Source organism: Elephantulus edwardii, unplaced genomic scaffold (assembly GCF_000299155.1).
Source record: "Elephantulus edwardii isolate Elephantulus edwardi_28Jun2011 unplaced genomic scaffold, EleEdw1.0 scaffold00097, whole genome shotgun sequence".
In the NCBI taxonomy this organism is placed as follows: domain Eukaryota; kingdom Metazoa; phylum Chordata; class Mammalia; order Macroscelidea; family Macroscelididae; genus Elephantulus; species Elephantulus edwardii.
In genome coordinates, this window is record NW_006399847.1 from 10,883,843 (window position 1) to 10,900,376 (window position 16,534).

Here is a 16,534-nt window from a genome sequence, read left to right on the forward strand (position 1 = left end):
GTCCGGATGAGGCGCACCTTAGCCTCCACCCTGACTTCGTTGCTACTCTTGAGAGGTCCCTCACAGCCAACTTTCCCAATGCACTTCATCTCCTGACTTCCTGGCTGCTGTTACCAAGAGTGTTGACTGTGGAGCCAAGTAAATTAAAACTGTTAACTATCTCAATCTCTTCACCATCCATCCTGATGCTGCCAATTGGTCCAGTGGTTAGAATCTTTGTTTTCTTGGCATTGAGCTTCAGTCCATACAGGAGGCTGTAGTCCTTGATCTTCTGCAGCAAGCGCTTCAGGTCCTCCTCAGTTTCAGCAAGCAGGGTTCTGTCATCCGCATAACGCAGGTTGTTGATGATTCTTCCATCAATCCTGATGCCGCATTCTTCCTCGTACAGCCCAGCTTCTCGGATGATCTGTTCTGCATATAGATTGAAAAGGTATGGAGACAGAATACATCCCTGACGGACCCCCTTCTTGATTTTGAACCATGTAGTATCTCCTTGCTCTGTTCTGACAACTGCCTCTTGGTCCAAGTATAAGTTTCGTATTAGCACCATCAAATGTTCTGGGATTCCCATTCTTCTCAGAGTCAGCCACAGCTTATTGTGATCCACACAATCAAAAGCCTTTGCATATTCAATGAAGCACAGATAGACATTCTTCTGGTATTCTTTGCTTTCTGCTAAGGTCCATCTGACATTAGCTATAATATCTCTAGTACCACAACCTCTTCTAAATCCAGCCTGCACATCTGGCAGTTCTCTGTTGACATAGTGTTCCAAATGTTTTTGTATAATTTTCAGCAGAATCTTGCTTGCATGTGATATCAGTGATATTGTTCGATAATTTCCACACAATGATATTGTTCGATAATTTCCACACTCTTTTGGGTCACCTTTCTTTGGAATGGGAACAAATATCGATCTTTTCCAGTCAGTGGGCCAGCTAGCTTTTCTCCAGATTTCTTGGCACAACTTAGTGAGCACATCCAGGCAAGTGTCTGTTTGTTGAAATATGTGAATTGGTATGCCTTCAGCTCCTCAAGGTAGATTCAATATTTTAATTTCCTCATGTGCCCTCCAGCTCAGAATGGAGTACTTGACCCATGAAGGTGCTTGTGAAAATTATCTGAATGGGTCAAGTAAGGGATAAATAAACTTTGTAATTCTAAAAATGACTGAAACAACACATCAGCAGAAAACTGCCAGAGGTCCAGGCTGGGTTTAGAAGGGGTCCTGGTACTAGGGATATTGTAGCTAATGTTAGATGGATCTTAGCTGAAAGCAGAGAATACCAGAGGACTGTCTATCTGTGCTTCATTGACTATGCAAAGGCATTTGACTGTGTGGATCATAACAAACTGTGGCTTGCTCTAAGAAGAATGGGAATCCCAGAACACTTGATCATGCTAATGAGAAACTTATACTTGGACTAAGAGGCAGTTGTCAGAACAGAGCAAGGAAACACTGCATGGTTCAAAATTGGGAAGGGCATATGCCAGGGATGTGTCCTGTCTCCGTACCTTTTCAACCTGTATGCAGAACAGATTATCCGGGAGGCTGAGCTCTACGAGGAGGAATGTGGCGTCAAGATTGGTGGAAGATATATCAATCTGCAATATACAGATGACACAACTCTGCTTGCTGAAACTGAGGAGGACTTGAAGCGCTTGCTTTAGAGGGTCAAGGACTGCAGCCTCCAATATGGATTGAGGCCCAATGTCAAGAAGACAAAGATTCTCACCATTGGGCCAATTGGCAGCATCAGGATGGATGGTGAAGAGATTGAGATTGTTCACAGCTTTAGTTTGTTTGACTCCACAGTCAACACTCTCGGCACCAGTAGCCAAGAAATTAAAGGACGTATTACCATGGGAAAGTCTGCTGTTAGGGACCTCTCCAAAGTACTGAAGAGCAATGGTGTCTTTCTGGAGACTAAGGTGCGTCTGATACAGGCCATGGTCTTTGCTATCACTTGTTATGCATCAGAGAGTTGAACAATGACTAAGGACGATAGAAGGAGAATTGAAGCCCTTGAGCTGTGGTGCTGGAGAAGAGTATTGAGGGTACCATGGACTGCTAGGAAAACAAACAGATTCGTCCTGGAAAGGGCTAAACCAGGCGGCTCCTTGGAGGCAAGGTTTCTGAGGCTCTGTCTAATATACTTTGGACATGTTGTAAGCAGGGACCAATCCTTGGAGAGCAGAGTTTAGGGCTGTTGTACATAGGGTCGCTACAAGTCACAAGCAACTCGACGGCACATAACAACAACAACAGGAGCAAGTCTTCTGTGAGAGTTGTAATCTGCATTCTCAGAAGGATACATTTCTTAAGAACTGTCAAAATGAAATGAGAGGAGGATAGCAATTGCCTTCTGTTCACTTTATAGGTTCTGAAAACTGGCTGGAAGTCAGCTATGAATCAGTTCCAACTCAATAGCATACATCATGATGGAAGACTTAGTAGACAGCTTAGTACTCAATGTTTTAGGGCTAAAATCCCTCCTGTACCAGCCGGGTAGGAGATACAGCCTTGTGTCTGCTGGATTCAGAATAACGTGGGAGAGTAGTCAGAGAGGGTTAACAGCAGGCACTCTTTCTGCCCTGATCATGCCAGGCACTTGAGTGATTAACATATACAGCAAACATTTTCTTACCAAAGTTGAGTTGATCCAATCCAAATACTCTTACAGAGAGGTCTTCTTAATTATAATAACATGGTATAAACATAAGAAGAAAGAATGTCAGTTATCACTTGGTATAATAACAGTGTTAGTGCTCATGCATATAAATTGTAAGTAAGTTTACCTACTTAAAAGGCAAAAAAGTGCTCAGTTTTGCAATTAAAACTTTTTAGTGTGCCACATTTAAAAACTCCATCATTACAACCAGTAGAAGTCAGTAATCACCACTAAAAGTACACGTTCTTGAATAGTTGATGAACTACTCATATGGAGATTATTTAGAAAGTCATTTGAAAAAGAAAAATTTAGAGTTACCTATGTTATGTTTATTTTCACATTTTCTAGACTCATCTAACTTAGTTTGGATATTGTTTTTATAACAAATATCATGGAAACCTAGAATTGTACTGTCCAGTATGGTAACTTATAATCCAGCATTACAATTTAAATTATTATTAAATAAGGTAAAATTTTCAGTTTTAAGTCATGTTAGTCAGAGTCAAAGTACCCAGTAGCCATACTGGGTGAGGAAACACCCTTTTGAACAGTACACAATAACAGCATTTCTGTCTTTACAGGTATTTTGACAGCATGGCTCTAAATAAAAAGATGAGTTTGATTTGCAGTGAGCCCTATTACTAAGGCATGCCTCCTTTTTATTTTTATACCTTTTTTATATCTATACTCATATTGATGAAAATATTTATGCATCCTAATTCTCAATCAATAATAATCCTTCTCAGAGCTAACTCTAATTACAGCCACAGATTAAAGATGAGATCTCCCTCTTGTCAGTTCCTTGTTCATTTTGATTCTCACCCTATTTGTGAAATTTATTAGCACTGAAAACCCACTGTAGGGTCCACTAGGAGTTGGTTCTGATTTGACAGCCATGAGCATCAACAGCAGTCCTCATTCATCTTGGTCACTGCTGTTAAGTTTTGTCCAGCTCATAGCTGACCCTCCAGTGTAGATTTAAAGGTGATTGTCCATGTTTCTACAAGGACCTGCTAGTGGATCTGAACCACCAAACTGGTAAGGGCAGTAGGTTAGCTACGCAGTACCCTACAGACTATACCAACAGAGCTCCCTTTATGTAAATAGCATATTTTGTCATTTTGTGATGACTCAATTGTAACTGTATTATTAACCCACATTTGGAAAGCAAATAACTGCAAGGCATTACCTTAAACCTGAACTCGTTCTTTGTAGTTAAATCTATTGGCTTTAAGTTCTTCTGTCTATAAAAGCAGTACCTTACAGTGATTTTGGCTGAGTTCCTGGGGCTCTTCATCAGTGAGCATATGAAGACTCCAAGTGAGCAGGAAAACAGGCACCTAGAATCCAGCAGTGCATGCATCAGATGGCTTTACTGTATAAAGATACAGGCTTGGTCCATTGGCTCCAGATATCTATCAAGTTCTTATTCTTTTGCAGATCACCTACAAAGCAGTCAGTTCCTTTGACCCAGAAATTGATTTATCCAATCAAAGTGGAAGAGTTTCAAAACTGGGAAATGAAACCCATTTTCTGTTTTTTGGGCTGTATCCGGGGACCACATACTCCTTCACCATCCGTGCCAGCACAGCAAAGGGGTTTGGACCTCCAGCAACAAATCAGTTCACCACCAAAATATCAGGTATTATTACCTGTCTGTTAATTATGTCTGTTATAAAAATTACACTTTTGTACTTTTTTCCTTTCAGATTGTCAAGTATGCTCAGCTTGTCCAAAGTACACATTCCTATTCAGAATTATATCCCTGGACTCTTAAAAAACAAACTCATAAAATTTAGTAAAATCTGAGCACTACTGGCCTAATGGTGAGAACCTGTATTGCAATTCTGAATGCATGTGGTTCAAACCCACCACCTGTTCTATTGAAAAATGATGAGCAGTCTCCTTCCATGTGATTAGATAGTTTTGAAAACCCACTGGAGAGTCAGCTGTGGGTCATTTCCAACTAAATGATACTCAACAACAACTACAAATATTTATAACTTGGGAATGTAAATTCTTTTATGTTAGTAAGGATAATTATTTTAGCAGTTTTCAGTGGACACAAGGCAGAAGGTTCTCTTAGGGCACTCTCATATCTATGCAACCTCAAGTTACTAAAGCAACAGCATGGTGAAAGGCTCTATAATGAGCCATGACTGATTGGGAGTTCTGAGTAAAGACAGAAAAATAATGAATTCACTTGTAGAGGGCCTCGTTCCTCAGACCTGCCCTAGGAGTGCTTCAGTGTGAGGAAGAGAGGTGACATAGAAGGATGGTTCCAGGCATTCACGGCCTCCAGTTCTTCACTTTTAGTGACTCAGTTATGCTAGCCAACGAAAGATGTAATTTGAGAAATATTTCTGGGCATGTTCAACTCTGCAGAAAATACCTGTGTACTGCAGACTAGAGGAAGTGGAGTCACCATCTGGTATGGGATATGCTGCAACAATAAAGACAATTCCATGGGTACACTTTCTCTTTTTACCCCCTTTTGGGTTTGAATGGAGAAATATTTTAATCTTTACTTTGACTATTTTGGTTGAGGGTAGATGAGATGGAATGGGATGTTGAGAGACTGTCCTTTTTTAGTAAGCCAAAGTTGATAAAAATATGTAAACTAATTTTTACAGCAGTTGTCACTTCTCTCTGACTTTGTAGTAGTTATAAATCACAGTCAAAGGAAAGGAGATATAATAATCTCAGTTTACTGATGGATTTGCTGAGCACAAGAAGTTTAGACATTTGTTTTTAAGCAAATATGAGATAATTTTTCATTGTATAATTATTTTATTTACAAGCATAAACTTCACTTGAAATTTAATACTCATTTGATCAGATAATTCATTTCTTGAAACAATATGGATAACTAGAAAATAGGAAGACAAACTTAAGAGATAAAAAAGATTATTTTGGGAAATTGGCACAGATGTACAAATGGGTGATTAGGAATAATACTGGGCTTGAAATTAGAAGACATAAAGACATAAGTCCCATTTGTAATTTTTCCATTTCCTTCTCCTTTAACTTTTTTTAAGTGAAATTACCTCTGAACACAAACTTTTGACCAAAAAATCTAATATTAATTTTAACAGAAATGTAAAAATGGAATATATACCACTATATAAACCAGTGTGTAAAAAGTGAATTAGATTTAAAATTCCCTCCTTGAACCACATATTTCAAATTGTACTTACCTCATAAGGATATTATTGTTGTTGTTGTTGTTGTTATGTGCTGTCAAGTTGCCTGCGATTCATAGCAACCCTATGTACAACACCTCTGAACCTTACTCTATTCTGAGCCAACCTTATTTATTGTCTCTGACACAGTTACTCCCCCATTACACCAGTCACTGAGTCAATCATTCTCATCCAGGGTCTTCCTCTCTTGTGCTGTTCCCCCACCATCCCAAGCATAATGTCCCTCTATTAGAAGAAAAATCAGTTTTACCATTTTGGCTAAAAATTCAAATTAACTGAAGATTTACTACTGTGATTGATAGTAGACCACATAGATATAATTTTATCTAAAAGCAAAGAAACTTGAGACTTTACTTAGCCTATGCAAGTTTATTAACAATATAATTTCTAAAGTTAGAAAAAATGATAACACCTGAAGGTCACCCTCCCCTGAACCATTGGTTGCATCAGTCACTGCACTACTCTAAAGGGCTATTCCAGACCCACCTTCAAGACAGAGCTCTTCAGTGCTGGGTGGTCATCTGTGTAGACTGCCCAGTGACCAATACACACTTTACCCTGATGGTCAGTGGGGCTCAGGGGGGACGCAGATCTTACTGGGTAAAAACTGATTTCCAGGATCAAACCCTTTCATGGCACTTGCTATGCAATTTTGGGTTACTATTTACTAGATGTTCCAGCATCGTGGTCAATAAAATATGCCGATAACACTATCTGTGAGGATTAAACTTGTGAGAATTTTATTGCATGTAAAGTATTTACTTGGCTACCTGTGAAGCATTCACAGTGCTCCCAGCACATAAAACATGTTCAGTAAACACTGTCTCATTAGCTGTAGTGAGTCTGTCCTGCTCCCTTCATAATAGTCTTTGGCCCCATTTCTTTTGCTTTCTTAGACCTCAGACAGGGAGTTCGTTGAAGTACAGAATGTAACTCTGTGTTATCAATTGGAGTTAATTTTTAATGAGAAAAGCTGAGAAATAATACTGAAATAAAGTGAATGTGTGTTAGACATTTTAAAACTATATTTGCAATCAGTGTGTGGCATACTTCATAATGAGTTGTGCTGCTAAACCAGAGAGCTCAGGTTTCTAGCAGTTTGAATCCACCAGCCTTTTCACAGAAGAAATATGGGCAATTTCTTCCTGTTATGATTTAAAGCCTCTGATAGAGGGTGGCTGTGAGTTGGAATCAACTCGATGGCAGTGCATCAGTGACTTTAAGATGAGATAGATGGCTTAGTGTTGAATGACTTGATGCACTGCCAGTGTAAAGGTGGTTGTTATGTGCATTTGAGTTGCCTGCGACTCATAGTGACCCTATGTACAAGAGCCCTAAACCCTACTCTATCCCTTTCCAATTTTATTGTCTCTGACACACCTACCCCCATTACCCCAGTCACTGAATCATCCCATCTCATCAAGGGACTTCCTCTCCTGCGCTGCCCCTCCACCCTCCCAAGCATGAAGTTCCTCTCCAAGGACTAATCCTGACTTACAGCATGTCCAAAATATGTGAGACAAAACTTAGAATCTTTGCCTCCAAAGAGCATCCTGGCTTCACCCTCTCCAGGACAAACTTGTTTGTTCTCCTAGCAATCCATGGTATATTCAGTACTCCTCTTGCACCACAGCTCAAAGGCATTAACTCTTCTTCTGTCATGCCTAGTCATTGTCCAGCTCTCTGATGCGTAACAAGTTATTGCAAAGACCATGGCCTGGATCAGGCACACCTTAGTCTCCAGACTGACATTGTTGTTCTTCAGTATTTTGGAGAGGTCTCTGACAGCAGACTTTCCCAATGAAATTTGTCTTTTAATTTCCTGGCTGCTGGTTCTAAGAATGTTGCTTGTAGGGCCAAGCAAACTGAAGCTGTCAGCAATCTCAATCTCTTCGTCATCTATCATGACGCTGCCAGTCGGCCCAGTGGTGAGAATCTCAAAGTACATAATTCTAATCTGCCAACTGCTCCATGGAAGATAGATGGGGAGTCTCTTCCTGTGAAGTTCTCTGCAGCTGAAACCCTGCTGGAGGGTCAGCTTTGAATCGGTTTTTACTTGATACCACTCAGCAACAACAATATATTCACAAGTCTCTTTCTAGTCAGGTATTCCCCCTTGTTGTTGTTGATTGCCATCGAGTTAAGCACGACTCATAGCGACTCTGTGAACAAAAGACTTTCCATAACTATCGTCATTTCCCCCAAATTTATAGTTTCCAGAGGCATGTGGTTTAAGAAGTGGATGCCACTTCTGCTTCCAAACCAGTTTTACAACTGGGAGCTCCACCAAACATTGTCCCCATTGGGGAACCATTCTGGTATTTGATACTCCAATGGCACAAGGTTCAGCATCACAACAAATCCAGGCTATTTGTACAGCACATTGACAAAGAGTGATGTATAAAGTGGAAGAGCATTCTTCCAGATATAACAGTACTAGTTTCATTTAGCAGTGGTTAAGTGTCCTCAAGTCAAATATGACTGAGAGTAAGCTTTGTGCAAAATAACTAACATAATTTCTGTACATTTGTAGAGTTTAGAGAGTTTGTGGAGTTTCCAGAGGAATCTAGTTTAGGACCTGGATTCCACTCTTGCTTTCCAGCATAAATCAATCTGGAACCTCATCCAAACATTGTACATAATGGTTAACCATTATGGTATATTACAAGACTATAGAACAATATGCAGCATCACAGCAACACCAAGTTATTCAGTTCAGCAAATAGACAAAAGACAGCTCTGTTGTTTAAGGAATATTCATTCAAAAATTAATAAATTTGGCCCAAGGGCCCTGTAACATTTTAAAGCCTCATCTTTGAGCAGACTTCCACCCTTGGCCAAAGGATCAAGGACACCCGCTCCTGGGGGGGAAAGAACAGTAATATACATCAAACATAAACCCAGAAACTTCTCTTTATGTCACTGACGCAACTGCCATCAAGATACTAGCTAGCAGCCAAACTTCCAGAGTAGAGGCTTCTAAAATGTTCACGTGTCTTCCTGTGTCAAAGCTTTCTTCACCTATGCATGTTGGTACCAGTATGACAGAAGTGTCCATTGTTATCCTAATACAAGAGTCAGGAAGATGAAGCTGGTACTCTTTGCTGAGTGAAATAAAAGAGTAAAAAAAAAAAAACATAGCTACTGTTTGGCCTTGTTGTTATAAGCCATTGCATCACCTGCAACTCATAGCGACTCTTTGTACAACAGCTTTAAACCCTGTTCTATCCTGTGCCAATCTCATTGTCTCTGACACACCTACCCCCATTACTCCAGTCATTGAATCAATCCATCTCATCAAGAGTCTTCCTCTCCTATACTGCCTTTCCACCCTCCCAAGAATGACATCCCTATCCAAGGACTGGTCCCTACTTTAACATGTCCAAAGTATGTTAGACGAAGTTTCAGTCTTTGCATCGAAGGAGCAGCCTGGCTTCTCTCAAAACCTGTTTGTTTTCTTAGCAGTCCATGGTATATTCAATACTCTTCTCCAACACCACAGCTCAAAGGCCATCAATTCTTCTATCATCCCTAGTCATTGTCCAGTTCTCTGATGCATAGTAAGTGGCCTATATCAGGCACACTTTAGTCTCCAGACTGACATAATTTCTCTTAAGTACTTTAGAGAGATCTCTAACCACAGACTTTCCCATCGCAATATGTCTTTTAATTTCCTGGACGCTGGTGCCAAGAGTGTTGATTGTGGAGCCAGACAAACTAAAGCTATGAACAATCTCATTCTCTTCACTATCAATCATGATGCTGCCAGTCAGCCCATTGGTGAGAATCTTTGTTTTCTTGATAATGAGCTTCAATCCATATTGAAGGCTGCAGTCCCTGACCTTCTGCAGCAAGTGCTTCAAGACCTCCTCAGTTTCAGCAAGCAGGGTTGTGTCATCTGCATAATGCAGATTGTTGATGAGTCTTCCTCCAATCCTGATACCACATTTCTCCTCACAGAGCCAAGCCTTCCAGATAATCTGTTCTACATAAAGATTGAAAAGTTCCCTTGCTCTGTTCTGACGAGTGCCTCCTGGTCCAAGTATAGGTTTTGCATTAGCACGATCAAGTGTTCTAGGATTCCCATTCTTCTTGAGTTAGTCACAGTTTGCTGTGATCCCCACAGTCAAATGTCTTTGCATAATCAATGAAGCACAGATAGACATTCCTCTCATACTCTCTGCTTTCAGCCAAGATCCACCCAACATTAGCCATAATATCCCTAGTGCCATGACCCCTTCTAAATTCAGCCTGCACTTCTGGTTGTTCTCTGTTGATGTGCTGTTCCAGTAATTTTTGGATAATCTTCAGCAGAATCTTGCTTGTATGTGATATTAATGATACTGTTTGTCCTTACTTATATAAAAAGACCAGAAAAAACAAATTTTTAGAGAACAATATTTAATAGTAGTTGCAGGGAGAGGAAAAGGAATAGTTAGTCATGATGGAAAATGGCATTGATAAAGGGTAGAATTGCACTGTTGAAATTGTGACAATAAGCTGTACACATGTAAAATAATGAATTGGTAAAAACCATGTAATGAATATATTTACAACAAAAATATAATAAGCACTTGATTTAAAAGAATAGCTGCTGAGGTTGCTTATGTACACCTAAACCACATCTTTTGAAAGGCAATCAACAACAACATCATCTGTATATACAGAGAAGTACACCAATTTTAAGCACAGTGAATTTTCACCATAGCCGCCTTTTAGCCAGAGTTCATAATAAAGAAGCAGTATTATTAACACCTTATATGCCCTACCTTGTACTTTCCCAATTTTGACTCCTGGTCATCAAGGTCACTTGTAGTGGTGTGAATTGTTGATTTGAAAACTACTCATAGCTGACCTTCTAGCAGGTCTTCAGAGGCACATGAGGAGATTGCCCATTTTTCTCCTACAGAGAAGTCAGTTGATTCGAACTCTGTCCCTTTGCATTGGCAGCTCAGCTCCTTATAATAAGCCACCAGAGCTCCCTATCAAGGTTACTGCCCACTGGTAATAGCCGTTTCTATCACGCTCTAAGTAGGGTCTACGTGTAAAGCTTTTTCACGGTCAGCTGATTGCAAGGGCTCTTTGTTCTTAATGTTCTTTGTACGACAAAATGGAAAGAAAACTGAAAATGAAACAAAAATAATGTGTCTGCCATCATGTGCCTTTTCCCAGCACCCTCCATGCCGGCGTATGAGCTGGAGACCCCTCTGAATCAGACGGACAACACAGTGACAGTCCTGCTGAAACCTGCTCAGAGCAGAGGGGCCCCTGTCAGGTAAGTAGCAGGCAGTTAGAATCAAATGATGAATGGCTCCAACGTGTTTGCTGAGGATTTGCTACAAATCTCATGTAAACCCGAATTTTTATTAGCTCTAATTGAAAGAAATGTGAGGAAAATGAAAGTGCTTTGATGTGAGCTGTTCAAGTATTGTTTAAAGTGTTTGAATCTGATGTAAGCGGATTGTCCTTTGAAGATCAAGAACAAAGTCTCTGAGTAGGCACCTTGACTTCTAAGGGGTGATGGCTCACTGCAATTAGGAATTAGGAGAAGATGATGACAACATTTTTGTCCCAAGCTGTTTTCCTTAAATGGACCTTTATTTTGTGTTTATCCTGGGGTGTTATGTCAAATAACTTTTTAGTCAGTTGCCTAATTTATCAATTGGATATACGATCCATAATGGTTTAAAAAGAAAAAGGGATAATTGCAAAGAACATCTTAAAGCTTTTATTTGAGCAAGTTCAAGCTTATTACCAAAATCCAGGCCCAATTTCTCATTCAATAATGATTTCTATTGCTTAAAAATTACAAAGAGTAACTCATACCGGGAATGCGTTAAGGAAATGTATTCTTCCTGCCAAAGAGCAAAGGAATGCCTGAATGGCTCTTGAATATGAACTTGTTATAAGCTCATTAATCTATACAAATGAATTTCTTTGTTTCAGAGGAAATTTAGATCCTTTCCTTTGAATTATCAGAATAAATTCTCTTCAAAATAACCAGTTTGTTGCTTTGAAGACTTTATTCTTTAGAAAAAAAGCCCTTACATCACAATTAAGATTGTACGAGTTTGTTTCTATTTGATTTTTTTTTAATTTTGAGAATTTGCTGTAATTAGTCATTTGAAATTCAAATCTGTTTGGCCATGTTTCCGTATGACCGTTTAGAAAAATTATATACTGTTAGTTGAGTTTCTTCCTGTTTGCCAAAATATGTACAAAATATATTGATAAGGTCACATTATAAAAGGATACCATTCATTGATAGTGATGTCAGATTAGAATGGGTTCACAGATACTTTTATTTGAAAAATATACAAAATTTTATGAAAAGCAATTTATTTTCTTGAATTGCAACACACAGTAGCTCCTATAAAGCACCACGGCTTGTATGGTGTGAATAGCCCAGTGCTCAGCTTTGAAGTAAGTTCCAGTCCCCTCAGAGGTTCCTTAAAGGAAAGGTCTTGTGATCTCTTTGTAAAAACCAGCTGTTCTCTAGAATCTCCCGTGCTATACACTATTTTAAAATATCATTTTTCCATAGTGCTGCATAGTATTCCATTGGGTGAGTGAATATTCCAAAATTACTCAAAGCATTGTGCTCAGTGAACGCAATCTCTTAAGGACAGATACTGTATAAGACCGTCACTATAAAAAGAGAAGAATAACTAGTAAGTTGTGTATAAATGGCCAGCAGGGGAAAGGAGAATGGGGCAGAAGGGGAGAGTGGAAATCGTTATGATAGCACAGTTTAGTGGGTAGATTGAATGGGAGTAAAGGAACAGGAAGAATTCAGTGGGGACTTGAAAGGACAGGGTAATAATCGGCAGAGAGCAATAGTAATTTTATAAAATACAGTACATATATGAATGGTCATATGAAACACAATGTAAATGTAAGATTGTAAAAACATAATGTTCGTGAATGAAATGATGGTTTCTTTTTTTTTTTTTAAAAACACATAGGTGTTAAGAATTTAATATTCTACAGAAATCAGGGACCGAAAAGAGCATTATTTAGAACATACAGTAGCACCACAAGATGCTATGCGAATCCTGCCTGGAATTAGCATTACCTTGAGAGACCTTTTCACTTTTCTGGCTTTTTTATTTCAGGTTTTCCTAAGTGAAATTTTAATATGAAAAGTTTTCTTAAAAAACTGTCTATCATCCATCAATGCAATACTATCCCCATCACCATTTTTACCTTTCCTAACAGCCCCAGAAAGATTTTCCTGTCCTAATCCTTATTCCCCACCCTCAGGTGAAAAAGCTACATTTAGCACAGGGAAATTTGCACATGACTAAGTGCCTTAAAAGGGGGAGATTATCTCTGATTACCACATGGGCTATGGGAGCTAAGGCTTGACCCCAGGGCCTTGATAGCTTCATTCAAGCCTGGCCAGCAACCTTCTTCACACGCTTGGTGGTCACCTTTTTACTCACCCTGGTGTGGTGTTAGTATTAACTGTCTACTCAAGCAGGATTCAAAACCAATGAGAAACAAGGCAAGGCACATGGAAGTGGGAGGCTAGGAACTTCAGGGTGTTAGGGGGGATATGGTGGCCCTGCTCCTGGATGCTTCTGCTCTGTACCATCATCTAGTCTTGGACATAAAAGCAGATGAGAGAGTATAAAAAGTCTACTTTGCATAGTCAGGGGCACATGGACCCAGGATCCCTAGGCACTGCCTCCAGACCTAACAGAAACACATCTTCGAATGCGTCTTCCACGGAAAAGGGCCAGCTTTCTCTCCAGGGCTTCCACTGCCAGGACACAGATTTAAGCTTGGCCACTTTGTGAAGGCTAGGAATGATTAAGTTCTGAGTATCCTCAGCCTATACCATGTCACAAGAGGGAGCTGAGATACGGAGAACTCCATGACCTCTGACTCACTCAATGCCATAGATGATTCCAATTCAAAGTGGCCTCCCATGAGGTTTCCACAGTTGGAAATCTTGGCAGTCTGTCTTTCTCCCAAGGAGTGGCTGGTGGATTCGAACCAGTAGAGATGCCTGGCTTTTGATTCGCAGTGCAACACTCTACAGACTAAGCCACCTCTTTTTTTTTCAGCATGATCTCTAGTCAGCAGTAAATTCAAACTCAGGTTTCGTTCCAGAAGTTGGAGCAAGAAGAAGCCCAGGTTCTCTTCCTCTAGTCAGACAAGGGCTGGGGCCTCAACACCCCTGGGTGACTCGGATGCCTTCGGCCACATCAAGTTTACGGGCCGCAGACTGAGTGGCCAGAGCCAGCTGGGACCTCCTCCACTGTGCACTCATAGGGTCTCAGGCCGATGGCTTTTTCTATGGAGGACCAGCTGGGATTTCCAATCAAAAGCTTGGCCACAGTCACCACAGAAGTGTTGCTTATGTCCAACATGGCTCTTACAATGGATGACCAGCTGTGACTTCCAGCTGAAGCTTCGTCCACACTCCTCACAAGGATAGCTGAAGGGGGCAGTGGGGATGTGCCAGGGATGCGACCGTGGCTCTGGAGTGATTGGTGGTGGTCTCTCAGCACTTCCAAATGCCGGCTGGCTCCCTGCATGTGCTCGCCTATGGATGACGAATACTGACTTCCAATCAAATCCGAGGCCGCACTGCTCACATATATAGGGTTTCCTGAGTGGTGCCCGTGTCTCCAACCCAGGCCCGGGTGACGCGGTCCAGCCTTGTACACCACTGGCCTGCGGTACTGGGACATACATGGTGGCTGGGCCTTGCAGAGGCCAGACCTCTGGGGAGGCTGCGGGCACCTCCAGGAGCCTCCTGCCCTCATCTCCTACAGAGATCACGGTCCCATACTTCTGAAGCATCGTGTCCCAGTACAGCTCCTTCTGTGATGTGTCTAGCAGCCCCCACTCCTGCATCCTGGGAGGAAGGAACGATGTAGAGGTTGTGTTCTGACATTCAAGGTGCCTCTCAGGTCCCTGGGCTGGAATCAGAGGAACAAGCGGAGCTATCTGCTGCCTGTCGGCATCTGGCTCCTCCTTCACGTGGCAGTTGAGCTGGGCAGGCCCCTCTATCAGGGCAAGACGGGGTTCTGCAGAGCCTGAGGGGAGGTGACCCTGTGATGCTAATTTGGCCTTCTGAGGTGTTGGAGATACCTCCAGCCCTAGAACATGGGCTGTGATGGTTTCTTTATGAAAAGAATGAAAATACCTTTTCAGCTGATGAAAACCTTGTGGAACATAACTCTACTCTGACAAATGTGGGTTCCAAATATGTCAAAATAGACTCAGCATTACATGGGTTCTGATGCCCAGTGCAGACACTCTATTCCAGAAAAAGATGTCATTGATACTTCTTAGGTCTTTGTCTTCACCTCTACCTGATCTGAGGGTTATGCTAAACTATTTGACTTATTCAATAGCAGGTTGTCCAGGACTCAGGTGTAGCTGTGGTCATGGGCGAGGGATTTCTTCAGTCTACCTTAAAGAAGCTCACTGTAATCAAGTCAGGAGTGACTCATAACTGACCCATTGAGCTTACAAGGATGAAAATCATAGAAGAAATTTCCCATTATTCTCCTTCAGAGCCTTTGGTGGATTTGAATCATCAGAACATCAGTGATTATCAATGGATAATCACTATAGTCTTGCTAGCCTCGTGTGTGTGTGTGTGTGTGTGTGTGTGTGTGTGTGTGTGTGTAATCAACAGTTGCCCGTACTCAGCAGTGACAGGTCAATAGATCATAAACCAGTGTTTACTGGTAAAGCATCATGACACAATGAAAAGTTAGAGTTCAGTCACTCTCGATGTCTCCTAACAGACAGAAGCTGTAATCTAGATATTTCTCAGAAACAGTTATCTCTGATCTTGCTGATTTTATTTAAGTTCCTTTTACATGTTTTCTATTCTTGCATCTTAATGTCATACCCTTTCAGATAGTTTTCTGTCTACATGTATAGATGTTTTTAGGTCTTTCCAAGTCTTAAGTTTTAAAATAATGATGTATACTGCATTGAAACAGATGAGGAAGAGAACTGTTTAAAAGGGATATTTGATTGTATATTATTGTCATGACAGGAGTCCAGAATGAAGGCTGCACAGCTGAGTGGACTTGGGGAAAAGTATTGCATAATAATGAAAGAGTTTTTCTTTTACTTTTCAAGAAGAGTGAGTTGGTGGGGGGAGGGGGTAAGCAGGAAGAAAAGTGCAACAATGGGTACATTGTTTTGATAAAGATTTGACAGAGGAAATTATCACAATTTTACCTACAAAAGATTTCTTTTTTCTTTCCAATGTGGAAAAAGTGAATGTTTTCTGTAAGGAAGCCATTATATAGTGCAGCATAATGGGACTGATTATCTATTGAATTGATGTAAGGCAAATCTAGAAAGGAAAATATTCATATTCATAGTACTCTCAAACTAAATGGTCTATATTAAAATTTCAAGATTCCATTTAATGTTTAGAGCAATAAGATCTCTAATTAGGGAATTGTGGGAACCCAAAATATAAAGCTATAATGTAGATTAAAACATTTGAACACATCTGGAAATTTGCAAAATGCACATGTAATCAAACTGCAATACGAGAAAGGAGAAAGCTTTTCCCAAATGATGAGATAAAGACAAGAAGAAAGTAGAAATGAACATCTGTTTGTTTTCCTGGGTTTTGCACAGTATTTTGTGTTCAAAAGTACTGTCAATTGTATG

At 40.5% G+C, this 16,534-nt stretch overlaps 1 protein-coding gene across 2 annotated transcripts in view; it reads left to right on the forward strand.

The window, feature by feature from the left end:
- PTPRM (protein tyrosine phosphatase, receptor type, M) overlaps positions 1-16,534 on the forward strand; it is a 921,068-nt gene that overhangs the window by 449,976 nt on the left and 454,558 nt on the right. For both annotated transcript variants that reach the window (XM_006891412.1, XM_006891411.1), the window contains exons 9-10: positions 4,113-4,314; positions 11,048-11,150. In XM_006891412.1, the coding sequence (XP_006891474.1) occupies positions 4,113-4,314; positions 11,048-11,150 (305 nt within the window). The remainder of the gene's footprint in view (positions 1-4,112; positions 4,315-11,047; positions 11,151-16,534) is intronic.